The sequence below is a fragment of the Engraulis encrasicolus genome, chromosome 10, assembly GCF_034702125.1.
Source record: "Engraulis encrasicolus isolate BLACKSEA-1 chromosome 10, IST_EnEncr_1.0, whole genome shotgun sequence".
NCBI classification, from domain to species: domain Eukaryota; kingdom Metazoa; phylum Chordata; class Actinopteri; order Clupeiformes; family Engraulidae; genus Engraulis; species Engraulis encrasicolus.
The window spans coordinates 3,551,106-3,579,064 of NC_085866.1; the positions used below are offsets into that span (position 1 = coordinate 3,551,106).

At 42.5% G+C, this 27,959-nt stretch overlaps 1 protein-coding gene across 1 annotated transcript; it reads right to left on the reverse strand.

The window, feature by feature from the left end:
* LOC134456409 (zinc finger protein 664-like) lies at positions 1–27,638 on the reverse strand. Its single transcript, XM_063207773.1, has 2 exons — positions 26,930–27,638; positions 1–566 (listed from the first exon to the last, which is right to left on the reverse strand). Exons 1-2 carry the CDS (start codon positions 27,636–27,638, stop codon positions 1–3), a joined length of 1,275 nt encoding a protein of 424 aa, XP_063063843.1.
* Positions 27,639–27,959: the final 321 nt, after the last annotated feature.

Genomic DNA, 27,959 nt, shown 5'->3' on the forward strand with positions numbered 1-27,959 from the left:
TCAACCAAAGGCCCCAGTGGAGAGGCTCACTGAGCTGCAGAAGTGAACAACATGACGTCGACCCTTGGAGCAGTTAGTCCTCCGCGTGCCATGATGCCAAGCGTCTGGACTGGTTTGAGGCTCATGTTGTTCTGATGCCCACGAAAAACTTCTGCAGGCAGACTGAAATTCCCCCAAAAACTTTAGGGGTCCGAGCTGGCTCAGCAGTGCGGCCGTACCATCAGGCTTGGGGAAGAGGTTCTTCATGCTCCACAGGCAGGTTGAGGCCACGGGGGAGAGGTTCTTCATGCTACACAGGCAGGTTGAGGCCACGGGGGAGAGGTTCTTCATGCTCCACAGGCAGGTTGAGGCCACGGGGGAGAGGATCTTCATGCTACTCAGGCAGGTTGAGGCCACGGGGGAGAGGTTCTTCATGCTACACAGGCAGGTTGAGGCCACGGGGGAGAGGTTCTTCATGCTACACAGGCAGGTTGAGGCCACGTTGGGAAGACCTGGGTCCTGCCTCTGACAAGTAGTAGGGGAAGAATGAAGATAATGCTGTGGTGCTGGAGTCTGGACACTTACTGCTGCAATAGAGACAAAGTCATACCTGTTGTCCTGTTGATGTTTGTAAAAACTACTGTCATCCACTAGCAACTAGGCCTACACTTAGCCTATAGTTAATTTGATTTAAAAAATTAATTGACTCCCAGTCTTATATATGTTTGGATTTTGATTATTTTGATCAATGTTATGCACACTGAAACGGCATGGAGCTGTTCTTACCAGTAGGTTAACCAGCATGGTGCACAATCCCATGGTTGCTATCTTGGAGGATGGTGGGGTTGGTCAGACAGTTCTGGGTGAAGGACACCCCAACACTGGCTCCATTCCCAGAGAGAGGGGCCTGCTTATGGTTCAGCAGTGTGACTAGATGCTCCCAGGTGAGATGTGGAGGATGAGTGGAGGTCCCCACAAAGGACATCTCCTCCTCAATCCATGTTTATTGTCACCTATCTATGTGCAGTGTGACTAGCTGGTCCAGGGACTCTCTTGTGAGTGATTTGTTTATTGTCACCTATCTATGTGCATGTTCATATGTTGATGTTTTATGTCCTGTTGAAGGTGAAGATTGTGCACATCCCAGGATGTTTAACGTCCTGCCAGGGACTACAGATGTAAATTAGCCTGAGGCTAGCTCTGGTGTAGAGCATAACATGGCAACATTTATGTTTTAATTGTACATGGTCCTTAATGAACTAAAATTGAATTGAATGAATAGAAGTAATAGGCCCAAAACTGGAGGTTGGTGTGATTATGATTGACCCACTAGATGGCGCCAGACACACAGAGAAGATACAGTCACAACCACACACCTTCTATTAGTGTAAGGTTGTATTCCAACATGCAGACTTTCGTCCCCCACTTGTGCCCCACTGACGCCCTCCGTGGAGAAAGCAATAGTTTCCCCGCTGTCAGCCTAGCCACAACAATTTTTGGGGCACTGTTCTTTATTCACCATCCCAATTGCAAATGAAGAATTGACATTATAATTGTGCTTTTAGAAGATATTGAATTCATTTTCTGAAATCTGGGAATGCACGCTAAGATACTTTCAAGCCTGTGCCAAAAATACTGAATCAAACCAAGATAACGCAAAACACGTCCACTCAATGCAAAAGCGTGTGCTCAAGTTGGGTCTCCAAAGGGGTCCCCTACTTCTTCTCTTTTTGAGGTGTTTGCGCAAGACGTGCACTACCGCCATCTACTGCGCTAAGGAGACTTCATTGATTCTCAACCTCAGGACTCTGAAGGTCTCCTAACCGAAGGTCTCCTAAAGGGGCGTTTACCCGACATAAAGTGGATACCGGAAAAGAAACAAAATGACGCTACTTGTTAGATCCACCTTCTTTGCCTGTGCACTTCCTGGATCCATGTGATGTCAGTTGAACGCCCCTTTAGGGGTTAGGAGACTTTTGGTTAGGAGACCTTTGGCAGAGAATCGAATATTAACATTATAATTGTGCTTTTGCAAGATATTGAATTCATTTTCTGTCGTCAGTGAAGGAAGGACAGACTGCCTATTGGAATGCATGTTAAGACACTTCAAGCCTGTGCATTTCCTGGATCCATGTGATGTCAGGTGAACGCCCCTTTAGGAGACCTTCAGTTAGGAGACCTTTGGAGTCTTACAGTTAAGAATGAATGAGTTCCCTTGGCACTGTCGATTGCGGTAGCTAGCACACATCTTATGCAAGCCGTCACCAAATGCCACAGGAAGGAGGAGGGGACAGCGCCCCCTTTGATGACCACACTTGAGCGCACTCCTTTGGATTGGGTGGGTGGAGTTTGAGTTGTCTTAGTCCAGTGATTCTCAAACTGTGGGCCCTGAAGGCATTCCATGTGGGCCTTGAAATCATTTTCTAAAAATCAAAATAACGTTTGTGTGTGTGTGTGTGTGTGTGTGTGTGTGTGTTGTTGATTCATTTGAGTTTTATGCTTTTTTGGGTCAGAGGTGGGCTCGAGAGCTTGTGAAAATTTCCTCCACTTGCGCTTGTCTCCTCGCTCCGCCTCCTAGCCCCGCCTCCGTGGAGAAAATGATAAAGTTTCCCAGCTGTCAGCCTCGCCACAACAACTGTTGAGGGACTGTTTTCCTTTCACCATCCCAATTGCAAATGAGAAAAAGACTCTATAATTGAGCTTTTGCAAGATATTGAAATATAATGCTGTTGTCAGTGATGTCATCATGACATATTACTTCCTGGTACGAGGAGACAAGCACGTGGAGGAGGCAAGTGGAGGAGGCAAGGTTGCATATTGTAACACTCCTAAATGTGCGTTACGCCCCTTTATGGGTGAAAGCAAACGGAATGTCTCATCAACTTACATGCTACATGGGCTACCTTAACTGAACACAGTCCATGCTTCAGTCATGGCAGTTTGGCAATATTATTTGAACAGCCGGCAACACAACACGTTTTCGGCATGTTGCGCGTGAACAACGCTTGTCTACGGGTCCTTATCTTTCGTTTATTAAACCCCAACACCACCAATTGACTTGCATGGCCTGTTTTCCCCCACAAATGGGCGTATCGCACATGGAAAACGTCACACCGTTCATGAGTATAGAAGATGTTTGGCCACACTGCATCTGCATCTGCCTCTCTCTATGGGACTGGCTTGCAGGCCATAGTTTGGTCGGTGACCGACCCTAATTGTTTTGAGACACACAGGGGCTGGATTGTCAGACTAATTGAGAAATTAAAATATGGTTGAACCCAATACCAATGTTCTCCAGTTTGTGCAGAGGTTTTAGATGGCAGGCGTTCCCATTATCATCGAACCCTGCAGTCATGATCCAATCAGCTTCCCACAACTGCACCAATGATGGACACAATTACTGGTAAGGGTTTCATATCATGGTATAGCCCTACGTAATATATACACAAGATTTGTTTTTAAAGATGTTTTAACACTTCTTATTATATGGTTGTGACGTCATCGGTCGAATGCTCCATTCATTTCAACGGGGCTCCCCAACGTTCGCACGTCTGTTATTTTTCGATAACGGACGGGTTGGTCTATAACAGACCGCTGTCAATGGCAACAAGACTTTTCACTGCTAAAGCGACTTTTCAACAAGACTCTAATCAGCTGCTGTGATAGACAACACCAACAGTTGTCCTGGCTAACAGTTGTCCTGGCTACCTAGCTGTTGCCTAGCGGTGTTCCACAACGGCACTGTTTTGTTTTGCGCAGCAACAATCTTAACATTAAATAGGCCTAAAGAAATGTCCCCGCCATATAATATGTGAATCATTTAAGTATATCCATATAATAAGCGGGTTAACTTTCGGCGAGTCGGTCGCTTTGTGGAATAGCAGCACTTCAGAGAGAACAAGACCCCTCCGCTCCGCGTCGGGGTCTAAAGATTCTCTCTGTCGTGCTGCTATTCCACGGTAGCGACCTTCTCGCCGAACGTTAACCCTTACACAATAACGTTCCACAAAAATGGTTAGCTAATGGTTAGCTAATGGCGTATTGTGCATCTATAATACTATTATAAGCATTGATATATCATTATTAAATGAATCAATTGTAAAACACTTACTGAACATTTGCTGTTTACAATAACATATTAGGCCTGCACGATTATGGAAAAAAAAAAATTATAATCTTGATTATTTTGATCAAAATCAAGATCATGATTATTAATTACGATTATGCAGCAGAGCTTATCCCCCCCTTCGTATAACTCAGTCAGAACTGAGCCGATTTTTATGAAATTTACTGGGATGATTGGTCATGACGCAAGGAACAATCGATTAGTTTTTGGGAGTGATTGGGTCAAAGGTCAAAGGTCAAGGTCAAAATGTTTGCTTGTACTTTGTATAACTCAGACAGAACTGAGCCGATTTTTATGAAATTTAGTGGGATGATTGGTCATGACCCAAGGAACAATCAATTCGTTTTTGGGAGTGATTGGGTCAAAGGTCAAGGTCAAAATGTTTGTTTGTACTTCGTATAACTCAGACAGAACTGAGCCGATTTTTATGAAATTTAGTGGTATGATTGGTCATGACCCAAGGAACGAATAAGTATTTGGGAGTGATTGGGTCAAAGGTCAAAGGTCAAGGTCACTTAAAGGTCAAAAACGGAAATTGAGCCGATTTTTATGAAATTTAGTGGGATGATTGGTCATGACCCAAGGAACGATCGATACGTTTTTGGGAGTGATTGGGTCAAAGGTCAAAGGTCAAGGTCAAGGTCAAAAACGTAAATTGAGCCGATTTTTATGAAATTTAGTGGGATGATTGGTCATGACCCAAGGAACAATCGATTACTTTTTGGGAGTGATTGGCTCAAAGGTCAAGGTCACGAAAAGGTCAAAAACATAAATTGAGCCAATTTTTATGAAATTTACTGGGATGATTGGTTATGACCCAAGGAACAATCGATTACTTTTTGGGAGTGATTGGGTCAAAGGTCAAGGTCAAGGTCACGAAAAGGTCAAAAACGTAAATTCAGCCGATTTTTATGAAATTTACTGGGATGATTGGTCATGACCCAAGGAACAATCGATTCATTTTTGCGAGTGATTGGGTCAAAGGTCAAGGTTACGAAAAGGTCAAAAACGTTTCTCTTTGTCAAGCACTATAGGGGGACCTATTGTTTTTTATTTGTATATTCTCGTGTTTTTGATGGCTTTACTTTATTATTTCATTTTAATGTTCTGTCAGAGATTACAGATGCAAACTAACCCTCTGGGCGCCACAGGCGACTTTTGTCGACGAGATGCCGTATTGATTACAACGGCCGTTTTTTTCAAATAGGATATCAAATGTAGTTCAACTTCCACTCCATTGGGTGGCAGACATGTAGTACTTCAGTTCTAAACACATTGGGACGCCTTATATGGTATTTTGTTTAAGAAAACTACAAAACTACAAACCTCGGACATTGCGGAAGTAACTTCTCACCCTGTGAAACAATGCGAAAGACGGAAGCAGCCTTGTAGTGACATTACGTGGATAATTCTACTGAATAAACGACCAAATGCACTCAAATGGTAACTTGTCATGATTGTACATATGTATTCATCATATATTTCGCCCCTAAATGAGGTAATATGCAAACAGGAGTGTATTTTCTGCCGCGTTATACTTCCCATGTTACTGTTGCCTGAGGGAAACTATCGACAGCCTATTCGTCGATCATGGGGACTGTAACAAGAAAACCCTTCATTCATTCACTTGTAAGTACACAATAGAAGTGTTCGTTTCTGCAGGAGACTTGTATATTGAGGAAGGGAAGGTTTTTTTTCCGATCGAGATGCGAGGTAATTTCATGCTGCTTTGTAGGCTATACTGTCGCTATGCTGGCGACGTTCATTGCAACGACAGGGGAATGATGCAACGCGTCGTAATTTGCCTGTTACAGAGTCAATATTCATCATCTGGAGGGTGACAGTGGTCAGGATGTTTGTAGAAGAGCTTGTATACTAAGTAGAAAAGTAAATGAAGACAAAAGAAGTGCGCATATTCCTGCCAACAGTGGGGGATGGAGTGAGAGGAGTATGCGCCCGAGACACAGAGGTCTCGTGCGCATTCTACTCGGTGCAAAACGGAAGCATAGTTCACGCTACTCGACACTGTTCCTGCCGACTGCAGGTCTAAATAAATAGCAATGCTATTCTAATGATATAATAATAGTAATAATTATGTCCAATTGCGACCTGACTGAGTCTATTTGCAACAAAAAAGTGTGATACCAGCTGGGGTTTGGTGCATCAGAAAGACATGGGCGATATAGGCTAGGTAACCAACCCCCCCCCCCCCCCCCCCCCCCCCCCCCCCCACACACACACACACACACACACTTTCCTTATATCACCTATTTGTATATCAGTAAATGTAACACTGGGTTTGAATAGATATTTGCACAAGTTTTTAGACATGTAGCCCATACCCAGAGTCCTTCAGGGTGTACGCTGACAGGCCTACTGTAGGCTACTGTAGGCCTGCTGTACTTGGTTCAAAGACACACAAATGGACAAAATGCACATAATACCCCTAGTGTGGATAGAATCTGTATGCTGGGCATTGCTGTGAAGGGTGTCCATGCACTAAAAAATAACTTGTCACCTTCATAGACCAGTCCCTACAGGCAAAACGGCAACCGTCCATTCACTTGTGTTTGTCACTATGCTACATTGTTGCACTATATTAGTTACAAATTACACTTTTAGTGTACAATTTATTGCTTTCTAGACCAAAATGTATTCACAGAACATAATAGTGAAGGTGTCTGGGGAAGTTTTATAAATTAAATTAGATAAATTATTAAAAATATTTTGAAAATATGCAAAAATATCCAATAACTCATTATAAATTCAAAATGGCCGACACCATATGACGTCATAATATGCAAATTAGATGGGATAATTTACTCCCAAAATAAACTTTGGGTCATCCTCAATATTTGTCTCATTAATTGTCAGGCTCTATCTATTACCCATGTTAAGCCACAGCCTTTTGAATATAGCATGTCAAAATCATCAGTTTTGGGCAAAAACCTGTGGCGCCGAGAGGGTTAAGGCTAACTCTGGTGCAATGCATGAAATGGCAACATTTATGTTTCAATTGTAATGTAAATGGTCCCAATAAACTGAATTGAATTGAATGTGGGATATAAGAACCTGCCACAGGCCTGTTCTCTGCATTCCCAAGCAGCTATCTTGGTATCTTGCTTGATGACACTTTAACCTTCAAAGCAGAACATCTTGTGAGGAAACTCACAATAAAACTACATTTTCTTTTAATTTAGAAAGAAATTCTATTAGAAGTGCCTTGTCTCTGCAACTTTTGCATCCATTTTTGACAATGCAGACCTGCTGTATCTGAATACTGCAGCTCAATATCTAAGTAAGATTGACTCTGTGTATCATGGTGCCCCAAGGTTCATCGCTAACTGTAAGGCTCTAACGCATCACTGTGAACTGTATTCCAGAGTTCAATGGCCTGCACTGACTGCAGGAAACCCATTCACTGGTACACATTTATATACGAGGCAATACTAATGCCACCCTACATCTGCAGCCTATTAAAATGATTTTCAATCAGATATAATTATGTGATTAAAATGTGAGTAATGGCGAGGTAACTCAGGCATTTATGTGATTAATCGTGACTAAAAAGTTTAATCGATTGACAGAACTAGTAAAAATATATACATAAAGACTATGTATAAAACACACAAAAAATACAGAACAGAAAAATAAACAGGCTACCATAAACCAAAGCAAAATGCACAAACTTTAACTAGCCAAAGGCTCACAATAATAGTTCAAAAGTACAAACTCATACAGCGGACTTATTTACAGAGCAATGAGACTGGCATCATTATGAACAGTACCTGCACACTCAGGCGGAGCATACCACAGTGCACACAATGCAGGGGTGTTTCAGGCATTTACACAATATTACTAAATATCACTTTCTGAAATGGTGCCACAGATACATAAATACTTATGATAAAAACCATTATCATAATGGGTGATATGATAACCCATAGGTCACATGGGTTCTGTGACAAAAGGACGACACAGCCAAAGGTTGCAACTCCGGTGCAAGGTTGGTGTTTTATTCGCAGTTCAAGTGAGCAAATAGCAAGATAAAACAAAATAAAGTTGAAGTTTTCAAAATGTTACAGGCCTATGAAATTAATAAAATAAAAGACAAAATGTCATTAGAAAACAAAACTTACTCGTCTGAAGAACAAAGAGCACAGCTCAGGACCACAAACCAGACTGCTATTAAAATGGGCAGAGAGAGAGAGAGATAGAGCTAACTCCTTCTGAGGGATTAAATACCAACTGGTCCCTCTCCTTACCATTAGCCCTGAGTGCTGGGAAGATAAACAAACAGGTGTGCTTCACTTCAGCTAGCACAGGCTAGTGAATCAGCCGATCCGCATATACACTACGTTACATTACTTTACAATTACAATTAGCAGACGCCTTTGACCAATGTTGAGTGGCATATTGGGTCAGGTACGCTCTGATCTTTTTCACATCGAACAGTGAGAAGTGGCATGAGAAGAGGCTGTGGTCAGAGAATGATAGATGTTAAGTTTTAGCGAGGTTTAGCTGAAGGTGATATTCCTTCATACATGTGGACAATACAGAGAGGCAGGCTGAGAGTTGTTTTTTATGGAGAGGACAGAAACTTTGTGTGTAAACGTAAGTAGTTTGCAATACGCCGACATGGCAAAATAAAGAAATGAATTCATGTAATCAGAGCCTTAGTGTGACAGCCACTCATGGAAATGTTCACCACTACACCATGTTTTCTCCATGTCTGATAATGGCACTCTCTGTGGTTCTCATACGTCCCAATGATTTAGAAATGGCTTTATAACCTTTAGCAGATGGAGACATCAATTTACATTTATTATAATCTGCTCATAAATGTTGATGCATAGCAGCATGATGTCATGGGTGAGATATGGTCTACTACTCATTGTCAAACAGGTACCATTCAAATTATCCCTTGAATATGAATGTCTGGTAGAAGTCACATCTGGGTAGCTGTGAAAAATAACTTGGTTGTCCTCAATAATATGATGAAAGCACATAAAAATGCACTTAATTCATTTAATTCATTATCATTTTTATTAAATACATCAACATGCTTTTGACCCTGCATGAATCCTCTGGTGTTTCTTGAATTGGACTGTTTGGCGTAAAACTCTTTCCCCATTGAGAGCACTCAGAGAGGCTTTTCTCTTGAATGTTTTCTGTGTGACTTTTAGGCTGAACTTCTTGCTTTTTCCACATTCAGAATAATTAAGTGGCTTTTCACCTGAATGAATCCTCCGGTGTGATATAATAGGCCCCAGTCGACTAAAACTTTTTACAACAGTCAGAACACGCAAATGGCTTTCCCCCAGAATGGACCACCTGTTGTTCCATGAGATCATGTATTCAAATGAAAGTCTTTCCGCAGTCAGAGCACTTAAATGCCCGTTCACTTGAATGGATGACCTGGTATATCTTGAGATATCCCATTCTGCTAAATCTCTTTCCAGTCAGAGCACTAAAATGGTTTTCTCCCTGAATTAACTGTTTGGTGTTCCTTGAGGTGACCCATTCGACTAAAACTCTTTTCACACTCAGAATATTAAAATGGATTTCCAACAGAGTGGATCATCTTGTTTCTCTTAAGGATGTCAATTAGATTGAAAAAAAAAAATCCTCAGTCACAGCAATGAAATGGTTTTTCACCCGAATGTGTCATCCGGTGTACATTGATTTCACTAAAACCCTTTCAATCCGAGCAACTGAAATTGTATTTCACCTGAATGAACCTTGTAATGGTTTTACTCCCGAGTGTGTCTTCCGGTGTACCTTGAGATTACACATTTGACTAAAACTCTTTCCACAATCAGAGCATTGAAATGGTTTTTCCCCTGAATGGATCCTCTTGTGCCTCTTGAGGTCGTGAGTGCGACTAAAACACTTTCCACAATCAGAGCACTGAAATGGTTTTCCCCCAGAGTGGGTCATCTGGTGTTGTCGGAGATTGCTCATTTGACTAAAACTCTTTCCACAATCAGAGCATTGAAAGGGTTTTCCCCCTGAATGGATCCTCTTGTGTCTCTTGAGGTTGTGAGTGCAACTAAAACGCTTTCCACAATCAGAGCAAAGAAATGGCTTCTCCCCAGAGTGTCTCATCTGGTGTTGTCGGAGATTGCTCATTTTACTAAAACTCTTTCCACAATCAGAACATTGAAGGGGTTTTCCCCCTGAATGGATCCTCTTGTGTCTCTTGAGGTAGACCTTGCTAACAAAACACTTTCCACAATCTGAACATTGGAATGATTTTACTCCCGAGTGTGTCTTCCGGTGTACATTGAGATTGCTAATTTGACTAAAACTCTTTCCACAATCAGAGCATTGAAATGGTTTTTCCCCTGAATGGATCCTCTTGTGTATTTTGAGTTCATCAGTGTGGCTAAAACTCTTTCCACAATCAGAGCATTGAAATGGTGTTCCCCCTGAATGGATCCTCTTGTGTCTCTTGAGGTCACTGGTGTGACTAAAACCTTCTCCACAGTCACAACATTTAAATGTTTTTTCACGGGAGTGTGTCTTCCGGTGTACCTTGAGATTGGACATTTGGCTAAAACTCTTTCCACAATCAGAGCATTGAAATGGTTTTTCCCCTGAATGGATCATCTTGTGTCTCTTGAGGTTGTCAGTGCGACTAAAATGCTTTCCACAATCAGAGCACTGGAATGGTTTTACCTCTGAGTGGATCACTTGGTGTTTCTTGAGAGCTCCCATCTTAAGAAAACTCTTTTCACAATGGGGGCACTGAAAGTTGTGCATTCGTTGATCATCTCTTCTTTCTGTGCATCTGTTTTCATCCGTGTGTGGTCTTCCATCAGAGTGGATCCTTTCAACATCCCCTAAAACATAAAAAATACATTTTAAGACAAAATGGAGAGCTCTTTTACAAAATGACTTAAACATGAGACCATATGTATTGGCTTTCACCATACAGTATTTTAGGTTTTTTTCCCTGCCATTTTCTGTATCCCCCCCTCATCTTAAATTACCTAAAACAACCTTTGCTTGTAAATTCTGTGAATCATGTTACAAAAAATGTTACATTATATTAAGCATAGGCCTATATAAAAAATACCACACATTAGAAACACACTTATTGACACTATCTGACACTAAGTGTTTTTGGATGTGCGCGCCCAACACAAAACAACAAAACCATAATCAGTCATAACAACTGTGCCATAACAACTGTCACAAGCAAATGCGTGACACAGCTGACAGAGGCGTAACACAGTTGATGGCCATTTTTATAGTATTGTACTAACAGCAGACCTCAGAGCTTTCACCACAAGACCTTAATCAATTCACTTTTTATGGCCTTTATCTGTATGCTTACACATACAATATCTCTTCATGTTCTTAGGAATATGTTGAAAACACAGTCGACAGACAATTTTCCCTCTCTAAAGCCCTATTCCGATGGTAGAAATGGCCGATTTGGTCTGTATTGAAATATCTCAGTAAATGAAGACACATTGAGCACAAATTTGAACACAATGAACACAAATTTGAGCACATCCATGGAGGCATTTGGTCCCGTGGAACAATTCTAATAATTGCCTGTTGGTTTACTAACCCATCAAAATCCATTCTAATGCGTCTACATGCATGTCCTTTCTTTGGAGAGCGCATTTGACCATGCTCTCTGATTTTGACAGCGAACACGGCTTGGAACAACTCCCTAAAACAAAACAAAAACGGTTTACTGCAAGGCTGTGATGTTTGAGAGCCCGGAGAGATTGGATATATTGTGCATTTCGGGCACTTAACCAGACATCATTACATAGGTTTGCATTCGGACAAAGTAAAAGTCACGGTGAAGTTTAATCTACATACTCCACTATCTATACTGTGGCGCGTTCGGACAGGACTAGGTAATATCCAGATTATTATTACTTTACCCCTGGTTCCCCCATTAAACTAGTCCCGTTGGAATAGGGCTGAAGACCATCAGAAAATGGGGATTAAAATATTGAAGAGGTGGTGAACCCAAAATTTACCAAAAGATCTTCTTCACATTACCATCCAAAGAGGTAGGGGAGAGTGTGGACGGTTGCAACATGTGGCAGTTGCAACACTGCAGATTTCTCCCATCAGAAACACACTAGAGAGATGAAACTAACTTTAAATATGCTCACTTACATTCTCCTTCTATCCTGCTACTTTCTGATCAGTTTTGATAATTTCTTCTGGGAGAAAAAAAAGGTAAATACGTTTTTTTTTAAATCTTCGATTTTTATCTAATATTGTTTAAAATATTTGTTCAATGTATTGTGAAGTGATACCATTAAAATCATCAGTGTCTTAGCTTTCAATAACAGTAGCAACTATGTCTCAAACCTAGTATTCTGAGTTACCATGGATTGTTGAAAATGTTTTGGTCCTGTGTGGAGAGTTGCAACGCTTTGTTGCAACTGTCCCCACATGTCTTTCCCATTGAGAACAATGCATTCTCGCAACTGTCCCTCATGACAATAATACTTATGAAAAAGTGCAATACAAGTAGAATAGATATCAATAAATATAAAATAAATATACTGTATGTGAAGCACAATATACCATGATACAAATAATTAATACACATATAATAAGAATATATAGATAACTTATTACACAATATATAATATGATGCTAATATCTATTTTATTGTATTGATATTTTTGCACAAGTTCTCCTTTTCCACTCTTTGCTTAAAAATGCATGATTTAATAAGAAAAGGAAGTGTTTTTATTTGGTTTTGTAAGGTTATTACAAGAATATGGCAAATTACCATTTCTGCCATCGGTTAACATGGTGTTGCAACTGTCCTTTCAGGTGTGGACGCTTGAAACGTTTCACTCTTTCCATTCAATGTCACATATTTCCGATGTTACACCATTTACAAATGTTACAAAGGTCTGGATGTGTAGGTGACAGATGTGAGTATAAAATATATAAACTTTGCCTTCCAACTGCAAATACTCTCTGAGATATAAAAGGAAAGATAAAATATATTGCAACCGTCCCCCACTCTCCCAAATAGCAGTTCTGTTGTTGCACCCAAATAACTCACATTTAAGGACTGTCTTCACCGAGCGGTGGACAGTCCTTTAGCCAGGGGAAATAAAACGGATTATATTGTTGACTTACATTTTGCATTAGATCCGCCATCACTGTGCTGTCCAACATCGTCTTCTTCCTTCACTTCTTCCTTGATATCATTGGTGTTTACGAAATCTTGACCAGAGGCAGTAGGTGAGTCTTCCGTTTCAGTTTTGATGTTTTGTGGCAATTCAGGCTTCACATCCACAAAGTAAGAGAATAAGAAATCATCAAAATCCTCTTCTTTTGTCTCCTCTTTCGCATATTTAGCAGGCTTTGGTGACATTTTAGTTCTGTTTTGGCTGAGCCAGACGTTGCAGACCACAGTCGCTTTTTTAGGTTTACTTTTTTAGGTCAACTGTGTATCTAATTAAAGTCACAATGTATGATTATAGTTAAAAAGCAAACACAGGATTCCTCAACACTAGTTTCACTGCTCCAAGCTGCAAGAGATGGCCTACTGACTGACTGCCTGTGGTGCTTACCATGGCCTAATACTGTAGACCCCATTCTGTGGAAACTAGATACGCAAAGCATTGTGGGAATGAATCTCATGTGTATGGATGCCATTCACACCTCTGGTGGTGCTCAGGTCGTCAGCACAGCCATCAGGGGGTTGGGTGGAGAGGTGAAGGTCGGCACAGTCGTTGAGGGGGGGTTGGGTGGAGGGATTAATTTAGGGGGGAGGGATGATCTACACTGGTCCAGTAACGTGCGGTCAACTTTATGGCTGGTGAGGCACTGACTTTTCCAATATCAGATTTTCAAATATATAATACTACAGCAACAGTATAAGTACATTTTAGTAAATTTACCAAATAGGCCTACTGATAAGTTTCATACGTATGTCATAGCTTTCTTAACATAAGGTAGGCCTACAAAATAAAACATGCTGCATTTCCGTAGAGAAAATGTTATTAGATCTCTCACTCTCTCTCTCTCACACACACACACACACACACACACACACACACACACACACACACACACACACACACACACACACACACACACACACACACACACACACACACACACACACAGGATTCAAACAGTGGTCTCACATAAACCACACAGCAGCAATGTGGACAAACAAAAGCATCACGGCAGAGAGAGCTGGATAGCAGAGCAGAGGAGAGGAGAGTAGTGGAGTGGAGAGGAGAGGAGAGGAGAGGAGAGGAGAGGAGAGGAGAGTAGTGGAGAGGAGAGGAGAGGAGAGGAGAGGAGGAGGAGGGCAGAGGAGAGGAGATATGAGAGGAGAGGAGAGGAGGAGGAGGGCAGAGGAGAGGAGAGGAGAGGAGAGGAGAGGAGATGGGAAAAGAGAGGAGAGGAGAGGAGAGGAGAAGAGAGGAGAAGAGAGAAGAGGAGAGGAGAGGAGAGGAGATGGGAAAAGAGAGGAGAGGAGAGGAGAGGAGAGGAGAGGAGAGGAGAGGAGAGGAGATGGGAAAAGAGAGGAGAGGAGAGGAGAGGAGAAGAGAGGAGAGGAGAGGAGATGGGAAAAGAGAGGAGAGGAGAGGAGAGGAGAGGAGAGGAGAGGAGGAGAGAGGAGAGGAGAGGAGAGGAGAGGAAGGGAAAGGGGGAAGAGAGAAGAGGAAAGAGGAGAGGATAGGAGAGAAGAGGAGAGGGGAGAGGAGAGGAGAGGAGAGGAGAGGAGAGGAGAGGAGAGGAGAGGAGAAGAGGAAAGGAAAGGGAAGGAAAAGGAGAGGAGAGGAGAGGAGGAGAGGAGGAGGGAGAGTAGTGAAGAGTGTAGCTCCTTCACAGCCCACTGCTCTCACACACACAGGATTCAAACAGTGGTCTCACATAAACCACATCAGGGCGGATGCTCAATGAAAGACACACACACACACACACAGGATTCAAAACATGGTGTCATATAGACCGCTGAGCACCACGGCGAACAAACTGGTGTGATAGCGTTTGTGATAAGCACCGGATTCTCGTGCAAATGTAGGCCTACATCTACGTGTACGAGGCTACGGCAAATGATGTGGGACAAAGGTGTGGCAGGAAGCGAATGTCAACATTTAAACAGAGATTACTACACAAGCTTCGATATGGTCACCAAATATTTTGGGACTGTCATTTATGTTATGCCTACACTTTGGAATTAGATCAGAGTCTTGTAGTTAAGCTACACGGGTATATTTGATTTACCTCAACGCCCTGTATTACTCAACTTTACAAACAGTTACAGGGCACATGAGAATCCTGTTCAGATCACAAAAGCTACCACCACACCAGAGAGAATCACGGCGGATTCTTTATCTCCCCACGGGTCTCACAAACACAGGCTTCACACACATAGGAAACACTGATCTTACCTTTAACTGGTACATCAGGTCCAGGCGCCGCTCTTTTCCTTCACTTTTGGCGTTGCGCTAACGTTACTTTAGCCGGCGCTGTTCATCCAAAGCCACATCTATTCGAGACGCCCCAAACGTCCAAAGCAATTTGGCATTGAATATGAATATGAGTAGCCGCGAGGATTTGTTTCGTGAGGCTCCTTAGTCCTTAGTAAATTGTTAAGTCGTGAAATCCCATGCGAATGTTCTTCCACACATTCTCGCCGGTTGCAAACAAGACACAGGGGAAACAAAAAAAATAGTTTCTGTTGTACCGCTCACTTTGAAATGATCGGGTAGTTGACCGGTCACCTGCAGCAAACCCTTCAGCTCTGTCGGTCCTCCATTCTTTATCACATACTTTCCCCTTGGAAATCCAACTTTGAGAATGGTCTTAGTTTCGTTATGAAATCCACTTGTAGCAGTCAAAGTGAACAAGCTAGCCAACAACACCGACTGACTGTATTGTGAACTTCAGATTCGCTATGACGTAACTGGCCAGCAAGACTCAATGCCAGAAGGAGTCTGCGGCCAGGCTACTGCTGGCCTCACCACTGTATATTTCAGTGGGCGTTCAGAGTAAAGAAATGATAATCACACGTAGAAAATAGTAAAAAAAAATTATCAGGAAATGAGGGCACACCATACATACTTCTATTAAATGTATAAAAACGTTTAATACAATATTACCAGGTTGCATTCACAGAACGAGCAAAATGGCGCATGCGCTCAAGCCTGTTAACGAGGGATTGCGCAATCCGGGGGTGAGGCAAGTTCAGAGTTGCCCCAAATTCAGCGTATTCGGAGGAATTTGACATGAAATGGGCAAATATTACGATTTTGGCCACAAAAATGATTGAAAACGAGTGAAACAGTTTAAACACTGCTTAAATGGTAGTTATGGTGCAGATGCTCGAAAACAATAGCTGTTATTGTAACTATTATTCATATTTACTGCATCTCATCATAATCATCTGGGGCTGGTGAGGCCATGCCTCCCCTGCCGTATTGGAGTGCACGTGCCTGCACTGGTCATAGTCATACAGTGGTATGTGAACAGGCCCAACTCTGAAATATACAGTAGAGAGGGGTTAATTTAGGGGGGAGGGATGATCTAAAGTCATAGTCATACAGTGGGTATGTGAACAGAACACAACAGAGTCAACTCCGAAATATACAGTAGAATTGTACTGAGAAAGACGAGAAAGATTTCCTCTGCTGTCCAGTAGTTTCACTGCTCCTTCTAGAGTAGTGTTTCTCAACGGGGGCGGTACAGCCCTGCAGTGGGTGTTGGGGAGCTTTAGGGGGGCATTGAGAAGGATACAGCTGAGAGGGGACGTTGTCAGCAAGCTCTAAATTACCACCAGCCAACCAGCCAAATGCTGGTGAAATTTCAGCCTGGCTGCTAGAAAAGACAAACTTACAAGACACTTCAACCCATTAGTGAGTTTGTGTTTAGCTTTTAAGATTAGCATCTACTAGCCATTTTGGCCGGTGATGTTAAAAGTTAATTGTTAATTAACAGCACTGGTTCTCATATCGTCACATGGCTACGAATCACCGATATATAATCTATAAAGTTTGTTGTGCCGTCACGATACAGCCCGGTTTTTCGTGGTTGGGCCACTCTTCTGTGGCCAATGCATTTCAATGGACTGTTCCACTCGTGGTTGATTTACGATTGATGGCCCAATTCCGACAGAACACTGATTAGGGAAAGATTATTAGTGAAGGGATAGGCCCTACATTAGCATGTAGGCTATGCCCCATCACACTGTGAAGTAAATCAAATTAAGCTGGACAGTGTGTTTTCCAATGCAATGTTCGCTCAACCACGAGTCAGACAGCCTATTCAAATGCATCGGCCGCAGAAGAGTGGAAAATAGGGCTATATCGTGATGTTACCACTACCGTTATAGATTATTTAATTTTGTGGACACACAAAGCATCCCGCGCAATAGGTTTGTTCAAAAAAAAGGTTGAGAACAACTGTTCTTGATATAGGTGTCTAAGTACCAGGCACGTGCACTCCAATACGGCAGGGGAGGCACGGCCTCACCAGCTCCAGAGAGAATGATGAGATGCAGTTAATGTGAATAATAGTAACAATAACAGCTATTGTTTTCGAGCATCTGCACCATAACCACCATTTGAGCAGTATTTAAACAGTTTCACTCATTTATCAATCATTTCCTCCGTGGCCCAAAATCGTAATATTTGCCCATTTCATGCAAATTGCTCCGATACGCTGAATTTGGGGCAACTCTGAACTGGCCTCACACCGCCAGATTGCGCAATCCCTCGTTAACAAAGTTGCGCGCTATCGCGCCATGTTGCTCGTTCTGTGAATGCAAACCTGTAATATTGTATTAAAACGTTTTATTTATAACACTTAATAGAAGTATGTATGGTGTGCCCTCATTTCCTGATATTTTATTTAATATTTTAGTGATCGGTATTTGTATATGATTATCATTTCTTTACTCTGGACGCTTTGGCATAAACGCCCACTGAAAATATACAATGGTGAGCGAGCAGTAGCCTGGCCGCAGACTAGGTGTCGACTATCCTTCTGGTACCATCGGACAGAGTCGTGCTTGACAGTTACGTCATAGCGAAATCTGAAGTTCACTGTCGAGTACAGTCGATGAGAGTTTCAGCGCACGTGTGACCTCATGCTCACTAGCTTTCTCGTAGTTCTGCACGTTGACTGCTACGAAGGGGATTTCATAACGGAAACTAAGAGCATTCTCAAAGTTGGATTTCCAAGGGGGAAAATATGTGATAAAAGAATGGAGGACCGACAGAGCTGAAGGGGTTTCTACTCAGGTGACCGTCAGGAATAACTACCCGATCATTTCCAAGTGATGGTACAACACTGCTGAAAATATGGTGTTTCCCCGGTGTCTTGTTTGCAACCGGCGAGAATGTGTGGGGGGGGGGGGGAGGGGGGGGGAGGGGGGGGGGGGGGGGGGGGGGGGGGGGGGGGGGGGTGGTGGGGGGTGGGTTGTGGGGGTTGTATTGGGGTGGTTTTGGGTTGTTTATGGTGGGGGTTTTTGGGGGGGGGGATGGGGGTTGGGGGTGTGTGAAAGCAGATTGTGTTTCGTGAGGCACCTTAGTCCTTAGTAATTGTTAGAATTACGCTAGCGCAGTAGGATAATTAACAGCACTATTAGATCTATGTTTAAAGCCCTCGATTTATGTATGGGGTGGGGGTTATAGGGGGTAGGGTAAGATTGGTAGTTTAAGGGGTTGAGGGTGGGGTGTTTATGGGTTGGGGGGGGGTAGGTATGGGTGGGGGGGTGGGGGGTGGTGGGTGGTTGGTTGTGTAGGGGGGGGGGGGGGGGGGGGGGGTGGGGGGGGGGGGGTAGGGGAGGGGGGGGGGGGGGGGGGGGGGGGTGGATGAGGGAGTTGTGTGGGTGTGGGTGGGGGGGGGGGGGGGGGGGGGAAGGGGTGGGATGGGTTGGGGGGGGGGGGGGTGGTGGGGGGGGGGTGGGTGTGGGGTGTGTTGGGGGGTGGGGGGGGTGGAGGGGGGGAGGTGTGGGGGGTGGGTGTGGGTGGAGGTGGTGTGGGGGTGGGGCGGGGGTGGTGTGGGGATTGGGGGGTGGGGGAGTGAGGGTAGGAGCCCAGTCGCATGGGTGGGAGTTTACGACTATCAATTTGACTAAGGGTGTGACGTGTAGGACTCACGAAGACACAATTACCTCGCTGTCTGACTCAGAGATGTCGCAGGATAGTCGCGAGAGAGTTGTGGGCTTTGTACGTTATCTGTGGGCGACTCTTTTATTGTAGAGTGGCTTTTGATGGAAGCAGTGCGCTCCGCTAAAGTAGAGCGAGATAGTTGATATTCGAACAACGGCACAGACGGGGGTGTGAAGGAGCAAGAGCTACGCATGTCTCTGAGATGGCGAGCGTCGTGTATAACACACACACACAGTAGATTGACGGCGGGTAGGACAATTTCTTCACTTCTAAATAGGTACTCTCATGCGACGATAACGTGGTACCATCCAGTGTTAGGATCATACTCCCCTGTTTCCACTCTTCTCTGCTGAGGCCGATGCTTATTGAATAGTGTCTGTCGACTCTTGGTGATGTCGAATATTAGTACCTTGTGTCATTGTGAAATCTACACTGTCCTAGCTTAATTTGAGATTTATCTGGGATCACAGTCGATGGTCATAGCCGTAGCAGCAGAGCTAATCGTCTTGCGCGCTCGAATCTCTTCCTTAATAAGCTCGAAAGAATAGTTGCGAGATGTTCGTCTTTTGCGGACTCATGGGCACCACGGAGCACATCAGTCACAATCCAGTGTCTCACGAGTGTGATCATAGATTCAGTCTCTCAATACTGATAATGACATTCAGCGAGCGCTATAGCGCGGTGGGGTTAAATCTAGAATACATACTACACTATCTCCTGTTCTTACAAGATAATCGAGAGAATTTGTAGGCGACCTCCAACAGTGATAGGCCGATAACTATGAAAAAGAAGTATGACTCAAGAAAAAACTCGATTATGGTGACCATATCTGAACGTGTGTAATATCTGTTACTTTGACATTCGCTTCCTGCCACACCTTTGTTTCCTCATCCGCTTTGCCTAGCCTCGTACAAGTAGATGTAGGCCTACATTTGCACGAGAATCCCAGTTCGTATCACGAAAGCTATCACACCGGTTTGTTCGCCGTGGGTGCTCAGTGGTCTATATGACACCATGTTTTGTATCCTGTGTGTCTATGAGCATCCCCGTGTTGCTCATTCCTACATTGCTGCTGCTTGTGGTTTATGTGAGATACTGTTGAATCCTGTGTGTGTGTGTTGTGTGAGAGCTGTGGGCTGTGAAGGAGCTTACTCTCCACTACTCTCCCCTCAACTACCCTCCTCTCTCCCCTCCTTTTTCTCCTCTCCTCTCCTCTCCTCTCTCTCTCCCCTCCTCTCCTCTCTCTCCTTTCTCTCCCTCCCCCCTCTCCTCTCTCTCTCCTTTCCTCTCCCCCTCTCCTCTCTTTTCCCTTCTCCTCTCCTCTTCTCTCTCTCCTCTCATCTCCTCTCCTCTCCTTGAGCTCCTCTCCTCCTCCTCTCCACTCCTCCTTTCTCCTCTCATCTCTTCTCCCTCTCTCTTCTTCCTCCCTCTCCGCCTCTCTCATCTCCTCTCTCCTCTTCTCTCCGCCTCTCCTCTCTCCCACCCCTTCTCTCCTCTCCTCTTCTCTCCTCTCCCTCTCCACTACTCTCCTCTACTCTGCTCTGCTGTCCCATTGGGGTGCAGTGTGGTAATGTGAGGACCACTGTTTTGAATCCTGTGTGTGTTGTGGGGGGTTGTGTGTGTGTGAGGTGTGGGGGTGTGTGTGTGTGGTGTGTGTGTGTGTGTGTGTGGTGTGTGTGTGTGTGTGTGTGTGTGTGTGTGTGAAGAGAGATATCTAATAGCATTTGCTCTGCGGAAATGCTGTAAGCTTATGTCAAAATATGTAGGCCTACCTTATGTTAAGAAAGCTGCTATGACATATGGAACTTGTCGGTAGGCCTATTTGGCAATTATTTATTTGAAAATCTGATATTGAAAAAGTTGCCTCACCAGCGCACGTTACTGCTAAGTACCCTCTATAGTGGTTTTTATCAAGGGCCAAAAGCTCCCTTGATGCACCACCAAATAAGGACCATTGGAATGTAAACTAGTCAGGCAAAGGCTCATGGGAACTAGTCCAATGTGTATGGACACCATTCACACATCTGATGGTGCTCAGTTGGACATAGCCATTGGGTTTTTTTCTCTCTCTTCTCTTAGTTTTCTTCTATGGACAGAGAATCTGTAACGAGTGAGAAAAGACAGCGACTGACTCGACGTCATCGTTGACTCGTAAGCTGACACCAAGATTGGAAAAATGCTATCATTATTTGAACAATTTCGTAGCCAAACCTTTAGGGATTTAACTACATGTCCACTGTTGTGTTAAAATAAAATAAATATGAATACATAGGGCCTAAATAAACATAGGGGAAAAGGTGCAAGTGGGATGTTTAAATCCTGCCTGCAAGTTCTGGCTCAACCAAGAACTTTACAACTGCTGCAGCAACTCCATACGGCGGGTAGTAGAGCGGTTAAGCCCAAAAAATAGGCCTCTACTAGTATGGAATTTAAGGTCAGGTATATCTACAGTTATGTTCATAAAAATAGTAGTGCCTTCTTAAGAATGAGAAAATGAGTAATTAGTAAATTATTAAAATAAATTGCACTTTAATGACCAAAAATGTATGAGGACACTGTGCATCCACTGAAAATTCAGAAAAATGGTAAAAGCAATTCCATTTCAAATATTAGTTTAGGATGCTCAGCAAAGGTGAATTGACAATAATTTGTTAGTTTGTACAGAACAGAGTTTCCAAAGACAGATGTCAACACTGCTATTTTTTTAACATGACATGTCTCCACTTTCCATGAAATACTTTGAAATTGAATTACTTTTCATTTTTTTGCATTGCAAAAGATTAACTAAGATTGACTCTGTGTATCCTGGTGCCCCGAGGTTCATCGCTAACTGTAAGGCTTTAACGCATCACTGTGAATTGTATGCCAGAGTTCAATGACCTGCACTGACTACCAGGAAACCCATTCACTGGTACACATTCATATACAAGGCAATACTAATGCCACCCTACATCTGCAGCCTATTAAAATGATTTTCAATCAGATATAATTATGTGATTGAAATGTGATTAATGGCGAGGTAACTCATTTATGTGATTAATCGTGACTAAAAAGTTTAATCGATTGACAGAACTAGTAGAAATATGTATAAAGACTATGTATAAAACACACACAAATTACAGAACAAAAAAATAAACAGGCTACAATAAACCAAAGCAAAATGCATAAAATGTAACTAGCCAAAGGCTCACAATAATAGTTCAAAAGTACAAACTCAAGCAGCTGAGTTATTTACAGAGCAATGAGACTGGCATCATTATGAACAGTACCTGCACACTGAGGCGGAGCATACCACAGTGCACACAATGCAGGGGTGTTTCAGGAATTTAAACAATATTACTAAATAACACTTTCTAAAATGGTGCCACACATACATAACCCTTGTGTTGTGTTCATAAGCTGCATACACCTGTGGTGTTCGGGTCATTTTTGACCCGTGATAACAAAACTCAGCCATAAAATACCTAAAAACACTAGTTATCATCAAATATTGTTTTTCATCTCATGGTTAACTTGGTATGTAGGACAGTCAAAGAGATGAGGCGCACACAAGGCTTGCAGGTTCAAAAAGTGTATTGTGTCCGACAAATTAACAAAAGAAGTCAACGGAAAATATCTGGAGCTACAAACGTTTCGGATCTAGTCCATTATCAATGTCTCCAGACAGTTCAAGGCGCAGATGCCAACTTTCTTTGTTTCCTAACTTGGTATGTATTCATATCCATGGATTTATTACTTTATGTATTCATCTTTTTGACTTTACAGGTCTTTTATCTTACATTATGCAAATCGTTTTTGATGACCAAAACTATCAAAATCTGCATAAATTCACTATTAATACCTCCTAAAGTGATACAATTAGTGATTATGTTGTCCATGTATTAGCTGATATGAGAGTACAACAACACCCACATTTATTTTATCAGTTTTTCTCTAATATTAAAAAATATCATCAATAGTGGCATTAGTGGTGTTCTGGTCCAAACCAACCCAAAGAGATATATAGCAGGATAAAGACCAGATGTCAACTAAATTAGCTTTTCAGTGCATAAAATCAATGTTTAAATATGTTGACTTGGTGTTTTTCAATATTTATATAATTCTAGTGTGGTAAATATACAAAATAACAATTATGTCAGAGTCACAGCTATTCCGCCAATCTAATACAAAGATACTGGAAATGAGCACCTCAATGAACATGAAAAAGTCACAATATTCATCTGAATCCCCTATGCCATGAACATGGACCATTATGTCATTGCCACATCAACTTTATGGAAAGTACGAGACCAGTTCTACATGTTTGGGTGCCATTATGAATTTTTGATACGTTTTTTGGAAAAAAATTATGTGGAAAAATGTATTTTGCAAACAAATGTGCAAAAAATCTCATTATATAATGCAGAAATGGATTCCCTGACCATGAAAACATATGAGTAGACACCAGAAATACATCTGTACTCCTTTCACAACACGAGATATGACGTATTGTAGTATATGGGACTGTCCGGCGGCCATATTGGATTTGTAATATGAAAAAGCTGGCAATTTTTTTCTCAGGCAAGAAATATATTTTCCTCACCATAAATCACCAAACTGAAGACAAAGGGCAACCAACAGCTTTTCTGAAATGCATACAACAACCAAAAATCTATGCCGGGTCAATTTTGACCCGAACACCACAGATGTAATTCTTTTTTTTTTTGGGCCTTTAAAATTTACTAAAATGATATATGAACATATGTTTTTATATAAATGAACATATTTTTTTGTGTTGAAATGATTGTGACTGAGGATTAGATGAAGCCTTATTCCAAGAAAATAAAGGAAAGTGTGTTTTTTTCACACTAAAACTTGAAAATGGGTCAAAAATGACCCGAACACAACATAAGGGATAAATACCATTATCATAATGGGTGATATGTCACATGGGTTCTGTGACAAAATGATGACACAGCCAAAGGTTGCAACAGAGGTGCAAGGTTGGTGTTTTATTCGCAGTCCAAGTGAGCAAATAACAAAATAAAACAAAATAAAGTTGAAGTTTTCAAAATGTTACAGGCCTATGAAATTAATAAAATAAAAGACAAAATGTAAGTAGAAAACAAAACTTACTCGTCTGAAGAACAAAGAGCACAAGTCAGGACCAAAAACCAGACTGCTATTAAAATGGGCAGAGAGAGAGAGAGAGAGCTAACTCCTTCTGAGGGATTAAATACCAACTGGTCCCTCTCCTTACCATTAGCCCTGAGTGCTGGGAAGATAAACAAACAGGTGTGCTTCACTTCAGCTAGCACAGACTAGTGAATCAGCCGATCTGCATATACAGTACATTACATTACTTTACAATTAGCAGACGCCTTTGGCCAATGCTGAGTGGCATATTGGGTCAGGTACGGTCTGATCTTTTTCATATCGAACAGTGAGAAGTGGCATGAGAAGAGGCTGTGGTCAGAGAATGATAGATGTTCAGTTTTAGCGAGGTTTAGCTGAATGTGGACAATACAGAGAGGCAGGCTGAGAGTAGTTTTTCATCGAGAGGACAGAAACTTTGTGTGTCAACGTAAGTAGTTTGCAATATGGTGGCATGGCAAGATAATGAAATGAATTCATGTAATCAGAGCCTTAAGGGCTCTGCATACTTCACGTGCGCACTTTGGCGCGAGTGGCGCGAGAACCATTAATGACGTCATCACTTGCGACAGACTATTCATACTTCAAACAGGCTTTCGCTCGCATTGTCGGAAGTGCCCTCTGCTGTTCATGAGAGAAACGGCAGTATCTTTCGCAACTCGCAGCGTGAGTTCTATGGATGTATACAATAGAAAGCCAAACACGGTTGCTGTAGGGCTACTGAACGTCTGACTTGTGACTTACCACATTGAAACATATATTTTTTGTTGTAGCCTACATTGCCAGATCATTCCAAGACCATGTGAGAGCATTGTTCTGGCGATAGAATTTATAAATAGATCGCCGAACACAACGTGCTTCTGAACAAAGTAAACAATTGTTTCACTGAACAACATTTAAGAGAGAAGATAAAATAACTCTCTAGGACATTTTATTATCCTCAAAATGATGCAGGATCCATTCTGTAGTAGCCTACAGTAGTTGTAGCCTCTCTTCGCAACTCCTGCTTTGTCTGCCTACCTGCATGGTCGCTGGTGGCGCACGACAAGTTACAAAAAATGTGGGGTGCACGACGTCGCACCACGGCAGCTCGCGCCACGGCGTGTGACGTCATTTTGGGTCACGTGACGGCGCGAGTGAGGTCGCGATTGAGGTCGCGAGTGAAGTATGAAGGAGGGTAGCGCCAGTCACGACAAGTATGAATCCCCCTTTAGTGTGACAGCCACTCATGGAAATGTTCACCACTACACCATGTTTTCTCCATGTCTGATAATGGCCCTCTCTGTAATTCTCATACGTCCCAATGATTTAGAAATGGCTTTATAACCTTTAGCAGATGGAGACATCAATTAGCCTTTATTGTAATCTGCTCATAAATGTTGATGCATAGCAACATGATGTCATGATTGAGATATGGTCTAGTACACATTGTCAAACAGGTTCTATTCAAATTTTCCCTTGAATGTAAATGTCTGGTAGAAGTCAGATCTGGGTAGCTGTGAAAAATAACTTGGTTGTGCGCAATAATATGATTGGTGAAAGTGAAAGTCGATTGGGAAACTCCAACTACCATTGTCATTGTGACACAGCACTCCATAGAACACAAGTGTTCACTGCACACAATGAAATTGCATTTATGCCTCACCTATGCAAGGGGGCAGCCCCCAATGGCGCCCCAAAGGAACAGTTTGGTGGGACGGTACCATGCTCAGGGTACCTCAGTCATGGAGGAGGATGGGGGAGAGCACTGGTCAATTACTCCCCCCACCAACCTGGCGGGTCAGGAGTCAAACCGGCAACCTTTGGGTTACAAGTCTGACGCCCTCACCGCTTACCCCTGACCGCCCTAAAGCAGTAAACATTGCTTTTCATAACCTCTGCAATTAACCATTTAATTCATTATCATTACTATTATCATTATTAAATACATCAACATGCTTTTGACCCTGCAAGGATCCTCTGGTGTTTCTTGAGATGGACTGTTTGGCTTAAAACTCTTTCCTCATTGAGAGCACTCAAATGGGCTTTTCTGTTGAATGCATTCTGCGGCAGTTTTTAAGCTGAACTTGTGGTGAAAGCTTTTTCCACATTTATTCAAATGAAACTCTTTCCAAAGTTAGAGCACTCAAATACTGGTTCACGTGAATGGATGACCTGATGTTTCTTGTGATATCCCATTCTGCTAAATCAGTCAGAGCACTGAAATGGTGACCGCCCTGAATTAACTGTTTGGTCTTTCTTGAGGTGGCCCATTCGACTAAAACTCTTTTCACACTCAGAACATTGAAATGGTTTTCCACCATAGTGGATCCTCTTGTGTCTCTTGAGGATGCCAATTAGATTAAAACCTCTTCCTCAGTCACAACACTAAAATGGTTTTTCACCCAAATATGTCATCCTGTGTACATTGAGACGTCCGATTTCACTAAAACCCTTTCAATCCGAGCACTGAAATTGTATTTCACCTGAATGAACCACCGGGTGTGCCTTGAGGTGGCCCATTCGACTAAAACGTTTTCCATAGTGACAGCACTAACATTTTTTCATTTTTTTTTACCCGAGTGTGTCCTCTGATGTCTCTTGAGACTGCCCATTTGACTAAAACTCTTTCTACAATCAGAGCATTGATATGGTCTTTCCCCTGAATGGATCCTCTTGTGTCTCTTGAGGTCGTCAGTGTGATTAAAACGCTTTCCACAATCAGAGCACAGAAATGGCTTTTCACCAGAGTGTCTCATCCGGTGTTGCTGGAGAGTGCTCATTTGACTAAAACTCTTTCCACAATCAAAACAATGAAATGTTTTTTCCCCTGAATGGATCCTCTTGTGTACCTTGAGGCTGCCAGTGTGACTAAAACGCTTTCCACAATCAGAGCATTGAAATGGTTTTTCCCCTGAATGGATCCTCTTGTGTCTCTTGAGGTCGTGAGTGCGACTAAAACACTTTCCACAATCAGAGCACTGAAATGGTTTTCCCCCAGAGTGTGACATCCGATGTTGGCGGAGATTGCTCATTTGACTAAAACTCTTCCCACAATCAGAACAATGAAATGGTTTTTCCCCTGAATGGATCCTCTTGTGTTTCTTGACGTAACAATTTTCACGAAAACACTTTCCACAATCAGAGCATTGAAATGGTTTTTCCCCTGAATGGATCCTCTTGTGTCTGTTGAGGCTCCCTGTGTGACTAAAACTCTTTCCACAATCAGAGCACTGAAATGGTTTTCCCTCTGAGTGGATCACCTGGTGTTTCTTGAGATCTTCCATCTTAAGAAAACTCTTTTCACAATGGGGGCACTGAAAGTTGTGCATTCGTTGATCATCTCTTCTTTCTGTGCATCTGTTTTCATCCGTGTGTGGTCTTCCATCAGACTGGATCCTGTCAACATCCCCTACAACATAAAAAAATACATTTTAAGACAAAATGGAGAGCTCTTTTACAAAATGACTTAAACATGAGACCATATCTATTGGCTTTCACCATACAGTATTTTAGGCTTTTTTCCCTGGCATTTTCTGTAACCCCCCCCAATAAATAACATTGATATCACCATGGTATACACCCTTGACAGTCCAAACCAACTAATT